Raw genomic sequence first — 15,392 nt, 5'->3', positions numbered from 1 at the left:
CAGGTAGGGCGAGGAGAGGGACAGAAGCTATACTGTTACACTGGCAATACTAAAGTTCTTATAAGAACATCCAATAGTCAAAGGTATATGAAATACAAATGGTATAGAGCGAAATAGTCCTATAATTGCTGTAATAACCTCAACCTAAAACTTCTTACCTGGGAATATTGAAGAATCATGTTAAAAGGAACCACCAGCTTTCATATGTTCTCATGTTCTGAGCAAGGAACTTACACGTTAGCTTTTTTACATGGTACTTATTGCACTTTTACTTTCTTCTTCAACACTTTGTTTTTGCATTATTTAAACCAAATTGAACATGTTTCATTATTTATTTGAGGCTAAATTGATTTGATTGATTGTATTATATTAAGTTAAAATAAAAGTGTTCATTCAGTATTGTTGTAATTGTCATTATTACAAATAAATAAATTTTTAAAAAGTAATCAGCCGATTAATCGGTATCTGCTTTTTTTTTTGGTCCTCCAATAATTGGTATCGGCGTTGAAAAATCATAATCGGTCGACCTCTAGGATACATGCAGGGGACACTATGTTTCTGTGCTTTTCGGGACCATAATGCAATTCTTCCATTTTAAGAAAATACCTCAAATAATTAAGAGAGAAGAATAACAAATAATTAAAGTGTTGTTCAGGAGTCAGGGGCAGGTCCACAGAAATAGAAGGGATAAAGACCCATCAGGCCAGTGCAATTTTACTCAATACTCATTGTAGAACAGGACTTAGGAATGTCTGTTCTAGTAATTGTATTTCTGTGGTAGACTGGCCAATTGGATTCCTATCAGACCCAATCTCTTCATGCAGTGCTAAACTGAGAGCGAGCAGCCAATGGATAGACGCTCCAGTGTGTGACTAGAGGATTATTGCACAGCTGCCAAAAGCGTGATGCAGTGGTCAGGGTAGGGATTTTCATTAAGGGCCTTTTGCTCTAATGTGCTTTGCTCTGTCTCTCCTTTCAGACCCAGAGATGAGTACGGGGGGTGTTGTTAGAGGATTTACCACAGGAAGAGGTGTTGAGGCCTACACCCTGGTGTCGGGTTTCTCTTTTGACATTTCGAGGATAAACAATAGTCACTGACTGTAGACACTGTCAAACACATTAGAATAATGAACAGTCTCGTCAAATCTGTAATCTCTGATTGTCAGTCTTTAACTTCAGTGATCACCATTATAATCAACATTGTCCTCATTACAATTCCATCCCCTGCAGTAGTAACATGGTGTCAGGCTTCCGGTTGGGTGCTTGTTTTCTGTGCGTGTGTGTTCAGAGGAGGAGGAGATGCCTAATTTGGCAGTACTCTCTGCTCTGTCCCTCCCTTCCCCGTCAGGCTTTGGCAGCTCTGACATTTTGCTCCACTTTCCTGCTACTCAGCACAGAAAGGGAGGAAGTGCGTGACCTGGAGTGGTCTGACCCGCGAGACCAAATTCCCATCTATTCTACCGCATTACGAGCTCAGTGGCTTCCTACATAGAGATGCAGCGTGTTCAGACAGGATTGGCACATTGATAATGTGTATTTAACATTTTGTTAAAACTCTAGTATTTCCTCTATCCCTTGACTTCTGACCCAGACGGTAGCAACGCTGTACAGAGTTCAGTGCTGGATCCCCCGATGTAGCCGTTGTGAAATTCTGCTGCTGCAATGTCTCTTCCCTCGTCAAGCCTCTGCAGTAGCCACGGCAGTAATATCAGAGGTCAGTGTTAGAGGGGCATAAGGGCACTCTCTGTGTGTGTGCACACAGAGATATATGTAAGTTCTGGTTGTAAAACAGATTGCAAGGTGCTAAGAGGTCAGTGCTACACCAACACTCCTACATGGTATAATCACTAATATATAGGCCTAGAACTAAATCTTCAAAGTATGGAGTGGCCATTTTAAAGCGTCTGGAAAAAAGAATCCCTTGTATTTAACAAACCATCAAGCCCACTCTACGTTCCTTGCAAGATCTGAGATGCTAAATTATCTCTAGTAAATTGGTGAGAGTGGCTGCCAGGCCAAGGTCATGTTCATTAGGACTCGCAACTGGAATGCTTTAAAACATTTAGCCAAGGAAAGCAATTAGGCTTTTTTTTCTTATTGAACATGTCCAGGTAGTTTCTCCTTTTTCCAGAGTGTTTTCTAATTATTCCGTTTTGGTGTCTAATGGATAACCAGGACTAATATTTTCCAAGCAAGTCATGGATTTTACTTCCCCGCGTGTCTTCCTTGCAAACAGTGGCGTAGAAAGGCTCAATGGTAATAATGGCTCTTCTCCATTTCTCATGTTGCTAATTCCTATGCAGGGGGACTCTGTCAAGTCACTCATGGACAGAGGTCCAGCTGTTCTTGTGAGATCTGTTTTTTCATTCATTATGTTTCAAGACCAAACTCCTTCGGCATATCATTCACTTTATGGAATACTTCACCACAGGTGTCTTTCATGCCAATTGGAATGTGGCATGAATACTGTTGAATATCGACTGCCTGGTATGACAACTGCTCGGCCTCCGACCGCAAGGCACTACAAGAGGGTTGTGCGAACGGCCTTGTACATCAAGCTTTCTTACATCAGGACCTCTATACCAGGCGGTGTCAGAGAAAGGCCCCAAAAATTGTCAGACTCCAGCCACCCTAGTCATAGACTGTTCTCTCTGCTACCGCACTGCAAGCGGTACCAGAGCGCCAAGTCTAAGTCCAAGAGGCTTCTAAACAGCTTCTATCCCCAAGCCATAAGACTCCTGAACATCTAATCAAATGGCTACCCAGACTTTTGCAGTACCCCCTCTTGACAACAGAGAGTAGCAGTGGTGTAATCTATTCATAGTCACTTTAATAAATCTACCTACATGTACATACTACCCCAGCACATTGACTCTGTATCGGTACCCCCCTGTATATAGTCTCGCTATAGTTATTTCACTGCTGCTCTTGAATTACTTGTTACTTTTATCTCTTATTCTTATCTGTATTTTTTAAACTGCATTGTTGGTTAGGGGCTCATAATTAAGCATTTCACTATAATACACCTGTTGTATTCGGTGCATGTAACTAATAAGATTTGCTTTGATGGGGCATGCTGGTGGAGTTTGCTAGCAGTTTTAGGCTGTATAATGTCGTTTTGGCTTGTCAATTTCCAGAAACAGCATTGTGGTAGACTTCATCATGATGATGCACTTCTTGGAGCGTTCAACCACATTTTAGTTCGTAGAAGAGTAGTACTTTAGGGATTGACAGGTTCTGGCACTGCTATTTATAAAGCTTTGTCAAACAATCAATCAAATGTATTTATAAAGCCCTTTTTACATCAGACAATGTCACAAAGTGCTGTATAGAAACTCAGCCTAAAACAGCAAACAATGCAGATGTAGATGCACGGTGGCTAGGAAAAACTCCCTATAAAGGCAGGAACCCAGAAAGAAACCTAGAGAGGAACCAGGCTCTGAGGGGTGGCCAGTCCTCTTCTGGCTGTGCTGGGTTGACATTATAACAGTACATGGCCAAGATGTTCAAATGTTCATAGATGACCAGCAGGCTCTAATAATAATAATTACCACAGTGGTTGTAGAGTGTACAACAGGTCAGGAGTAAATGTCTGTTGGCTTTTCATAGCTGAGCATTCAGAGTTGGAGACAGCAGGTACGGTTGCGAGAGAGTCGAAAACAGCAGGTCCGGGACAAGGTAGCATGTCCGGTGAACAGTTCAGGATTCCATAGCCGCAGGCAGAACAGTTTAAACTGGAGCAGCAGCACGACCAGGTGGACTGCAGACAGCAAGGAGTCATCAGGCCAGGTAGTCCTGAGGCATTGTCCCAGGGCTCAGGTCCTCTGGTAGGGAGTAGGGAGAGAGAATTAGAGAGAGCATACTTCAATTCACACTGGACAACGGATAAGAAAGGAGAAATACTCCAGACATAAGACTGACCAAAACCCCCCGACACAAACTAATGCAGCATAAATACTGGAGGCTGAGACGGGGGGTCGGGGGACACTGTGGTCCTGTTCGACGATACCCCCAGACAGGGTCACCCAGGCAGGATATAACCACACCCACTTTGCCAAAGCACAGCCCCAACACCACTAGAGGGATATTTTCAAACCACCAACGTACTTCCCTGAGACAAGGCTGAGTATAGCCCACGAAGATCTCCCCCACAGCATGAACCCGAGGGGGGCTCCAAACCCGGACAGGAAGATCACGTCAATGACTCAACCCACTCAAGTGACGCACCCTTCCTAGGGACGGGATGGAAGAGCACCAGTAAGCCAGTGACTCAGCCCCCGTAATAGGGTTAGAGGGAGAGAATCCCGGTCTGGGTAGCCAGAAAGTAGAGCATTGCAGTAGTCTAACCTAGAAGTGACAAAAGCATGAATTAACTCTTCTGCATCATTTTTGGACAGAAAGTTTCAGATTTTTGCAATGTTACGTAGATGGAAAAATATGTTCGTCAAAAGAGCGATCAGGGTCCAGAGTAACGCCGAGGTCCTTCACAGTTTTATTTGAGACGACTGTACAACCATCAAGATTAATTGTCAGATTCAACAGAAGATATCTATGTTTCTTGGGATCTGAACTAGCATCTCTGTTTTGTCCGAGTTCACAAGTCAAAACATTTGCCGCCATCCACTTCCTTATGTCTGAAACACAGGCTTCCAGGGAGGGCAATTATGGGGCTTCACCATGTTTCATCGAAATGTACAGCTGTGTATCGTCCGCATAGTAGTGAAAGTTAACATTATGTTTCCGAATTACATCACCAAGAGGTAAAATATATATGTGAAAACAATAGTGGTCCGAAAACAGTGCAGTCTAGGATTGTTTGGTGCTCTTTGGGTTTGTGTTGAGGTCCACGGCCAGGTGCCAGCCATAACGGTAGGTTAGAAGAGCCCTTGCGATCTGCATACAATGAAGGCTTAGGGCCAAGCGGGATGGGTAAAGAGTGATTTCGGACCGGCTGTTAGTGTTCGACTTTGCCTGTCAACTCACACCTCCAGTAGACTTTCATTTTCATGTTGTCAAAAGTTGCGATGGCGATGTGCAGTTGTTGAATTGGAGCTGTTTTGTGGGGAAACATTTGGTGCCTGCAGCGCTGCTTCAAACTAGGAACAGTACTAGGAAAGTGCTTAGCCGTTTGCAGTGCACGCCACCCACACATTATCTTAGACTAAAACTACATCCTCATTTTCACCACAACCTTTACGCCTAAACCTTTTATCCTTCTACTGTACTTTCAGGCTGTCTTCATTACGGTGTCTGCCAGAGCCTGTTAACATGGGTAGCCCTGCTCCTAGGAAATTACTCATAGCAAAAAAAGTGGGTTAGTACAGCTTCCAATTTCTGGCTCACATGCTTCAGTCTGAGTCTACGTCTAGAGATGCAGTGACGAGAGAGGATGAGAAATGTTACAGGAGCTTCTTGGTGTAAAGACTGTGTGGCTGAATGAGTTGTCCTATACTGCATCTCTTGTGTGACATTGCTTTATTCTCTTTCTTTCTCTCAGGAGACAAAGATGGCAGTAAGGTGACCACAGTGGTAGCGACCCCAGGCCAGGGCCCCGACCGGCCGCAGGAGGTCAGCTATACAGACACTAAGGTCATCGGCAACGGCTCGTTCGGCGTGGTCTACCAGGCTAAACTGTGTGACTCCGGGGAGCTAATAGCCATCAAGAAGGTTCTGCAGGACAAGAGGTTCAAGGTGAGTACCATTTCACTGCAGAGGCGAATACATCGGAGAGTATTTGTTGCACCGTGTGTTTTTGAGTAACGACAGTTCTTTGTCTTGAGGCCATTGAGTCGCTGTCAGTATGACGTCACTGAAACTAGATCCCTAACTGGAGTCTCACATTAAATGGGCTCACATTTATACTGTCATTTGACTGAAAATACTAGGTTTGTCAGGTCACTTACCGCTGTGAGACTGCTCTCTCATGGTGATCGTAGCCTGCCGTACCACACTGATAGGCGTTTGGTTAATCATCCTGGCAGTCGGCCTGTGCATGATGCCCTAGTCCCCAGTGATGTCATGTCTTGTCAGAACACGCCCCTTCCTGTTGGAGCTGAAACGGGGCGGAGTCTCGTCCCTCCCTAGTCCATCTTCAGCTCAAGCATTGAGTTGATGATTAGTTCATCTCTTCTTGTCGCACCCGAAAGGAAACTCAACCCATGGATTTCCTTAGAATGACGTAACTGTGCTAATAAACAAGTGCTGCAATGGCTGCACAGTGCCAGTGTTTGAAATAGCTTATAATGTGTCTCTGTGGGTAATTTACTCCCTGTTCAGATATCACTGACATGATTTGACCCCCATTCAATTATGGCTGTCACTGTTTTACAATGATCTATGATAGTAGCTGGCCTAAATTATCCTTGTGTGGGCTTCTAATTTAAGACCCTAACAGGGTGCCAAACTCAGACTAGATATTCTCAGTTTCTTATCTTGAACGTTTCACTAGCTCTGTGATGGACACACATGGTTGTGTTTTAGCTGTTTCCCAAATCTCTCCTCGAGTACCCCTTGCCATTCCACTTGTTTGATCTATTCTAATACTAGTACACCTGATTTAACCAACAAGGTGTTGAACCAGGCCTCGCTCGCTCGCTTCCTCCTCCTCTTGCTCGCTTCCTCCTCCTCTCTCTCGCTTCCTCCTCCTCCTCTTTCTCGCTTCCTCCTCCTCCTCCTCTCTCTCGCTTCCTCCTCCTCCTCCTCTCTCTCGCTTCCTCCTCCTCCTCCTCTCTCTCTCGCTTCCTCCTCCTCCTCCTCTCTCTCGCTTCCTCCTCCTCCTCCTCTCTCTCGCTTCCTCCTCTTCCTCTCTCTCGCTTCCTCCTCTCTCTCGCTTCCTCCTCTCTCTCGCTTCCTCCTCTCTCTCGCTTCCTCCTCTCTCTCGCTTCCTCCTCTCTCTCGCTTCCTCCTCTCTCTCGCTTCCTCCTCCTCCTCTCTCTCGCTTCCTCCTGCTCGCTCGCTCGCTTGCCCCTTCTCGCCTGCTCGCTTGCCCCTTCTCGCCTGCTCGCTTGCCCCTTCTCGCTCGCTTGCCCCTTCTCTCTCGCTTGCCCCTTCTCGCTCGCTTGCCCCTTCTCGCTCGCTTGCCCCTTCTCGCTCGCTCGCTTGCCCCTTCTCGTTCGCTCGCTTGCCCCTTCTCGCTCGCTCGCTTGCCCCTTCTCGCTCGCTCGCTTGCCCCTTCTCGCTCGCTCGCTTCCCCCTTCTCGCTCGCTTTCTCTCTCTCGCTCGCTTTCTCTCTCTCGCTCGCTTTCTCGCGCGCTCTCTCTCGCGCTCTCTCTCTCGCTCGCTTTCTCGCTCGCTTTCTTTCTCTCTCTCTCGCGCTTTCTCTCTTGCGCTCTCGCAACAGCCTTTTCTCTAATCCTGGATCTGTCAGCCCATCTCCGATGAGCCTCCAAAAGCCTTTTAAGACTCATTGAAGAGTGTCTGACTGGTCCAGAATCAGAGGAATGTTTCTTCTGGGAGAGTGCAACTAGCTCAGTGTGACAGTAGCTTCTCTAGCCTGTTTGACTTGTCTAATGCTCACTGGTCAGATTTTTATCAATGTCTCTCTGTCTCAGAACCGGGAGCTGCAGATCATGAGGAAACTGGACCACTGCAACATTGTGCGTTTACGCTACTTCTTCTATTCCAGTGGAGACAAGGTGGGTGGTTGCTGCTCATACATCAGTCTGTCTCTGTGTGTTGTTGCAGGTGATGGAGACTCCCTATTCAACAAGTTTTTGTTTGACACTGGCTAGGCTAAATGTTGCTCCTGAACTTCTGTTTCTACCACTTATATTCTTAGGCTTTCCGTTGTGAATATTTTCATATTAAGTTAAGCTGTTTAGGTTTATACTCTTATATTGTTGGGATTAGGGCCGACCCCATTTTAATAAACTAGTCAATTATTTGTTCAATAAGCTGTTGGTCGACCAAGATTTCTTTAGTCAAGCAGTAGCAAAAATAAAGATATATAATAGAGTATCAGTCAAAGGTTTGGACACCTCATTCAAGGGTTTTTCTTTATTTTACTATTTTCTACATTGTGGAATAATAGTGAAGATATCAAAACTATGAAATAACACATATGGAATCATGTAGTAACCAAAAAAGTGTTAAACAAATCTAAATATATTATAGATTCCTCAAAGTAGCCACCCTTTGCCTTGATGACAGCTTTACACACTCTTGGCATTCTTACAAACAGCTTCATGAGATACTCGCCTCGCTTCTAGTCCTTAGGAAACTATGCAGTATTTCTTTTTTTTAATGTATTATTTCTTACATTGTTAACATTTAAGATTTTCTGGGCTATTACATACAGCCCGGGAACAACTATTGGATATAAGAGCGACGTCAACTTACCAACATTACGACCAGGAATACGACTTTCTCAAAGTGGATCCTTTGTTCGGACCACCACCCAGGACATAGGATCTAATCCTATAGGCCGGCCCAAAACAATGTCTTCGTAGAAGAGGTAGACGGAGCAGCGTCCTGGTCAGACTTCGAAGGCATGCACACCACCCACCGCTTCTGAGTATATTACTCGGCAATAGGGTTGCAAAGGGTCGGACAATTTCCAGTAAATTCCTATACATTTTTGATGGGAGGTTAAGCCCGGGAATTTTGCTTAACTTCTTGACGCTACCCAACCTTGTAGCGGGATCATTTTTGTCAGCAACCTCTGAATAGCATAGCGCAACAGTCAAATAATATTACTAACAAATATTCATATACATGAAATCACAAGTGCAAAATTGTGAAACACAGCTTAGCCTTTGTTAATCACCCTGTCGTCTCAGATTTTGACATTATGCTTTACAGCGAAAGCAATCCAAGCGTTTGTAAGTTCATCGATAGCATAGCATTATGTACACTTAGCATCAGGAAGCTTGGTCACACAAATCAGAAAAGCAATCAAATTAACCGTTTACCTTTGGTCTTCGGATGTTTTCTCTCACGAGACTCCCAGTTACCCAGCAAATGTTCCTTTTGTTCCATAAAGATTATTTTTATACCCAAAATACCGACGTTGGTTTGTCGCGTTATGTTCAGAAATCCACAGGAAAGAGCGGTCACCGCTATATTCCAAATAATATCTATAATGTCCATAGAAACATGTCAAACGTTTTTTATAACCAATCTTCAGGTAGTTTTAAAAATATATATTCGATAATATTTCAACCGAGTGTGTAGCTTTTTCCATAACAGCGGGAGGAAAAATGGCGGCTTTACTCAATTGGGCACAAACTCACTCAGAGCCCCCAGCTCTCCACTTACGCAATCTGATCCTTCATGCTCATTTTTCAAAATAAAAGCCTGAAACTATGTCTGAAGACTGACACCTCAGGGAGGCCACAGAAAAAGGAATCTGGTTAATATCCCTTTAAATGGAGGCTAGACATGCGTAGGAACAGAAGGGTTTCAAAACAAGAGGCACTTCCTGATTGGATTTTCCTCAGGGTTTCGCCTGCAATATCAGTTCTGTTATACTCACAGACAATATTTTGACAGTTTTGGAAACTTTAGAGTGTTTTCTATCCCAATCTGTCAATTATATGCATATTCTAGCATCTGGTCCTGAGAAATAGGCCGTTTACTTTGGGAACGTTATTTTTCCAAACAAAAATAGTGCCCCCTAGCTTCAAGAGGTCAAATTCATGAAAAAAGTCAGCTTATAACAGTGAACCTTTTTTGTGGGATACACATAAGGAAATTCTAGGTCTTGTGGCATATTTTGGTTCAACTGTCCCCAATTCAATGGAATTGCAACCCTCTCCATGCACATTGCATTCTTCCATCACATGTGTAGCTGATTCTCAAGATCTTGCCGACTAATGAGATGCTATCGAGCCCCCATTACTACACTGTCTGAGCCAAGGACTGCTTTCTGGTAAGTTTTGATTACAATACTGGGTGGGTTGAATATATTTTATGACATACATTATTTTTTTGTTAACTAGTAAATAGTAACCTACAGCAAAGTGTTCAAATCATTTCTAACTTGTTAACAATTTCTGCTAGTTAGGTTTGGCTGCCATGTGGGTTTTAGCTTGCTTGAGCCTGCTAACTGAGGAGTGTTAATTCACCTGTTTCCATACATAGTTTATAAACTATCTTACAAAATAGTTGTTTAATCTAACTGCTCAATTATTTATCTGTACATGAAATTGTATTTTATTTATTTTTTCATTTTATTCTAATCTTTACAGGAAAATGCCACTGGCGCACTATCTGATGTGTGGAGACGTTTCACTGCAGCTAATGTAGAAGGAAGAGCTGTGCACATTTGCAAATACTGTGCCACATCATATGTGAAGAATGCAACAAAATGCAGAATCATCTGGCAAAGTGCATGAAGTTCCCTCGTCGCTCACAACAACCAACCTCTGACAAAAGTCCCTCTACTTCTGTTCGAGGTGAAAATGACAAAGCCGACACCTTATCGATAGCAACAGCACATTGTCCTCCTGGAATTAGACTGTTTTTTGACTCAATGGAGGAATGTAGTCAGAGGAATGTCTTGCTCGAGCTGTGTATGCAACTATTTCACCTCTGATGCTCACAGGCATTGTGTATTGGAAGGGATTTCTGAATGTTCTTTGCCCAGCATACACCACTCCAGCCAGACATGCTTTATCTACTCATTTGCTGGATGCAGAGTTCAAGTGAAGGTCAAGCAAATCATAGAGAAAGCAGCCTGTATTGCAATCATCTCTTATGGGTGGCTGAATGTTCGTGGGCAATGAATAATGAACTACATCTCCACCGCTCAACCAGTATTCTACAAGAGCACAGACACAAGGGACAACAGACACACTGGTCTTTACATTGCAGATGAGCTGAAGGCAGTCAATGACCTTGGACCACAGACGGTATTTGCACTGGTGACAGACAATGCTGCGAACATGAAGGCTGCTTGGTCTAAATTGGAGGAGTCCTACCCTCACATCACAACCATTGGCTGTGCTTCTCTTGCATTGAATCTGCTCCTCAAGGAGATCATGGAACTGAAAACAATGGATACACTCCACAAGAGAGCCAAGGAAATGGTTAGGTATGTGAAGGGTCATCAAGTTAAAGCAACAATCTACCTCGCCAAGCAAAGTGAGAAGAATAAGAGCACCACATTGAAGCTGCCCAACAACACCCGCTGGGGTGGTCTTGTCATGTTTGACTGTCTCCTGGAGGGGAAGGAGCCTCTCCAAGAAATGGCCATATTTCAGTCTGCCGATATGGACAGCCCCATCAAGAGGATCCTCCTGGATGATGTCATTTGGGAGAGAGTGGTAAGCAGCCTGAAACTCCTAAAACCTATGGCAGTAGCCATTGCATGGATTGAGGGAGACGATGCCCTCCTGTCTGATGTTCAGACTCTGCTTGCAGATGTAAGAGAAGAAATCTGTACTGCCCTTCCCACTTCACTGTTGCGCCAAGCAGAGGAAAGCTGTAATTCTGAAATACATCAAGAAGTGCGAAGACTTCTGCCTGAAGCCCATACACACTGCACCGTACCTGTTGGATCCCAAGTATGCTGGCAAGAGCGTCCTGTCTGGTGCAGAGATCAACAAGGCCTATGGTGTCATCACTACCGTGTCTCACCACCTTGGCCTGGATGAGGACAAGGTTCTTGGCAGTCTGGCGAAGTACACTTCCGAGCAAGGGCTTTGGGATGGAGATGCAATATGGCAGTCGTGCCAACATATCTCATCAGCCACCTGATGGAAGGGACTTGTGAATCTGAGGTTCTTTCCCCTGTCGACAAACTGAAATGGTCCACCCACACAGACAGTGTGGTGAAGAAGGCGCAACAGCGCCTCTCCATCCTCAGGAGGCTGAAGAAATTTGGCTTGTCACCTAAAACCCTCACAAACTTTTACAGATGCACAATTGAAAGCAACCTGTCGGGCTGTATCACCGCCTGGTACAGAAAATGCACCGCCCTCAACCGTAAGGCTCTCCAGAGGGTGGTGTGGTCTGCACAACGCATCACCGGGGGCAAACTATAGCACCCGATGTCACAGGAAGACCAAAAAGATCATCAAGGACAACAACCACCCGAGCCACTGCCTGTTCACTCCGCTATCTGTTCACCCCGCTTCCATCCAGAATGCGAGGTCAGTACAGGGCATCAAAGCTGGGACCAAGAGACTGGAAACAGCTTCTTATTTCAAGGCCATCAGACTGTTGAACAGCCATCACTAACACAGAGCGGTTGTTGCCTACATACAGACTCGAATCGTTAGCCACTTTAATAAATGGATCACTAGTCACTTAAAAAAATGCCACTTTAATAATGTTTCCATATCTCACCTTACTCAGCTCATATGTGTATATACTGTATTTTATACCATCTATTGCATCTTGCCTATGCCGCTCGGCCATCGCTCATCCGTATATTTCTATGTACATATTGTTATTCCATCCCTTTACATTTGTGTGTAGTAGGTAGTTGTGAAATTGTTAGATTACTTGTTAGGGTGTTACTGTACTGTCGGAACTAGAAGCACAAGCATTTCGCTACGCTCACATTAACGTCTGCTAACCATGTGTATGTGACAATACATTTTTATTTTAATGCTTTTTCAACTGTCTTGAAGGAGTTCTCACATGCTGAACACTTGTTGGTTGCTTCACTCTGTGGTCCAACTCATCCCAAAGCATCTCAATTGGATTGAGGTTGGGTGATTTGTAGAGGCCAGGTCATCTGATGCAGCACTCCATCACTCTCCTCCTTGGTCAAATAACCCTGACATAGCCTGGAGGTGTGTTTTCGGTCATTGTCCTCCTGAAAAACAAATGATAGTCCCATTAAGCGCAAAGCAGATGGGATGGCGTATTGCTGCATAATGCTCTGGGAGTCATGCTGGTTAAGTGTGCTTTGAATTCTAAATAAATAAGACCGTGTCACCAGCAAAGCACCATCACACCACCACCTCCATGCTTCACGATGGGAATCACACATGCAGAGATCATCCATTCACCTACTCTGCGTCTCACAAAGACATGGCGGTTAGAACCAAAAATCTCAAATTTGTACTCATTAGATCAAAGGACAGATTTCCACTGGTCTTATGTCTATTGCTTATGTTTCTTGGCCCAAGCAAGTCTCTTCTTCTTATTGGTGTCCTTCAGTCGTGGTTTCTTTGCAGCAATTCGAACATGAAGGCCTGATTCACGTCTCCTCTGAACAGGTGATGTTGCGATGTCTGTTACTTGAACTCTGCAGCCCAAATAAATGCTTCAAACTGAGGTCCAGTTAATTGCTGATATTTGAGGCTGAACTTCTGCAGAGGTAACTGTCTTCCTTTGCTGTGGCAGTTCTCATGAGAGCCAGTTTCATCATAGCACTCAATGATTTTTGCAACTGTTCTTGAAGAAACTTTCAAAGTACAAAAATAAATGATGCACTGTCATTTTATCTTTGCTTATTTGAGCTGTTCTTGCTATAATATGGACTTGGTCTTTTACAAAATAGGGCTATTTTCTGTATACAACCCCTATCTTGTCACAACACAACTGATTTGCTCAAATGCATTAAGAAGGAAAGAAATTCTCAAAATAACTTTTAACAAGGCACAGCTGTTAATTGAAATGCATTCCATGAGACTACCTCATGAAGCTGGTTGAGAGAATGGCAAGAGTATGTAAAGCTCTCATCAAGGCAAAGGGTGGCTACTTTGAAGAATCTCAAATATAAAATATATTTTGAGTTTAACACTTTTTTTTGTGGGATACTACATTATTCCATATGTGTTATTCATAGTTTTGATGTCTTCACTATTATTCTACAATGTAGAAAATGGTAATAAAAAAATAAATAAAAAACCTTAATTAGGTGTGTCCAAACTTTTGACTGGTACTGTAAATATCATGGTGTACAAGACACTGATTTCTCGCCTGTCTGAAGTCGACTGATCCATTGTGGAGGTCATGGGGATAGCACGGTCCATCACTCTAAGACATGCTCCTGAAATTGTATATGGTTATATTACAAAAGAACAATGGTTCAACACCAATAAAAATAATATTTTATAACATGCGCTTTCTCCCGCGTTGGATAGTGGTCGCTGTCCGCGGTTCAGAAACATATCAACGGGCTGTTGAATTGGTGCCTTTTTCCTAGACCATGTTTATCTGTGCATAATAGCAAAGTTAACCAGCATATTGGTGTTGAGAACAATACGTTTGAGGCAGCAGCAGAATGAGGAGAATGAGAGAAAACAGCCCTTGCCTTATTGTCTCAGAAAGGTGAGGAGAGCGGAAACCCCAACTTAATTAGGTATATAATCAATAGCCTAACTGTTAAATGTACCTGGCTTTATAAATCATCAATATATCTGCAGAAATAAGACATGTCCTGCTTTTGTTACCTGTTTGAGTGTTTAATAGCCTACTGATTCCGTGCTCACGCAACATGTCAAGTAAACAATTTCACAAATTCGGCTGATTTTAATCTTTGCTTTGCTATAATAAAGGCTTTACACTTTTCTTTTGTTACAACATCCTCTCTGACATTATTTATCATTCATTTAGTGTTTACACTGTTCCAAATTGTCAAAACTATTTACAATGCTCCTTTTTCTTGATCTCCTTATTGTTGTTATTATTATGATCATAAGTAATGTCATTATCATTGGAAGGCTTAGTGTAGCAGCCTTGTATAACCACCACTGAGCTGTAGGCCTGAAAGCGCCTCCTGTTTAGTCTTAATACCGTAACTTACTTAGGCCTGTATTTCAATACTTTTATAGTCTACTGTATCTATCAATCAGTCATTCATTGTCCATGTCATCACACAGCATACGAGTCATTCATGATTTGAATTGTAGTCAAGCAGTTTAGTCAAATTAAATCACGCGAGCCTTGAATAATTAGCTTAAACAATAAATAAAATGTTCCATTTTGGAAATTGCATTCATGAATTAATGCGACTGTTTTTAGTCTTTGCTGTAATAAAGGTCTAACAAAAAAAACACTACAATAGACTTTATTTACTGTTTACATTGTTCCAAACGGTCAGGAAAATTATATTGTATTCTATACAGCATCTGTTTGGCACACATAATATACATGCGGCGCTTGCTCCTTACCTTCTTTTTCTTGATCTCCAGTGTTATCCAGTAGTCACATTTATTCCACACATCTGAATTGCCCTTCACCTCCTCAGCAACCAGTAAACATTCCCCTGTTTCGAGTTTATTTGTCATGTAATTTTCATTTTTGTAATTTAGCAGACACTCTTATCCAGAGCGACTAGGTGGGACAACCACATATCACAGGAATAGAAAGTACATTTTCCCTCAACGTAGCTATCAGTAGAGTAAGAGCTGGAAGGGAGGTTGGGGGGGTCAAGTGCTGGTTAAATGTATAATTGTTTTTTTGGGGGGGAGGAGGATTATTTAAGATACTGTTGA

The 15,392-nt window shown here is 43.2% G+C and overlaps 1 protein-coding gene across 3 annotated transcripts in view; it reads left to right on the top strand.

The window, feature by feature from the left end:
* The window catches only part of LOC139373263 (glycogen synthase kinase-3 beta), a 44,477-nt gene that overhangs the window by 11,704 nt on the left and 17,381 nt on the right, over positions 1-15,392 (top strand). For all 3 annotated transcript variants that reach the window (XM_071113577.1, XM_071113576.1, XM_071113575.1), the window contains exons 2-3: positions 5,498-5,691; positions 7,551-7,634. In XM_071113577.1, the coding sequence (XP_070969678.1) occupies positions 5,498-5,691; positions 7,551-7,634 (278 nt within the window). The remainder of the gene's footprint in view (positions 1-5,497; positions 5,692-7,550; positions 7,635-15,392) is intronic.

The sequence above is a fragment of the Oncorhynchus clarkii genome, chromosome 18 (assembly GCF_045791955.1).
Source record: "Oncorhynchus clarkii lewisi isolate Uvic-CL-2024 chromosome 18, UVic_Ocla_1.0, whole genome shotgun sequence".
Classification (NCBI taxonomy): domain Eukaryota; kingdom Metazoa; phylum Chordata; class Actinopteri; order Salmoniformes; family Salmonidae; genus Oncorhynchus; species Oncorhynchus clarkii.
Note: the sequence above shows the minus strand (reverse complement) of the source record. Positions and strands in the feature narration are given on the sequence as shown.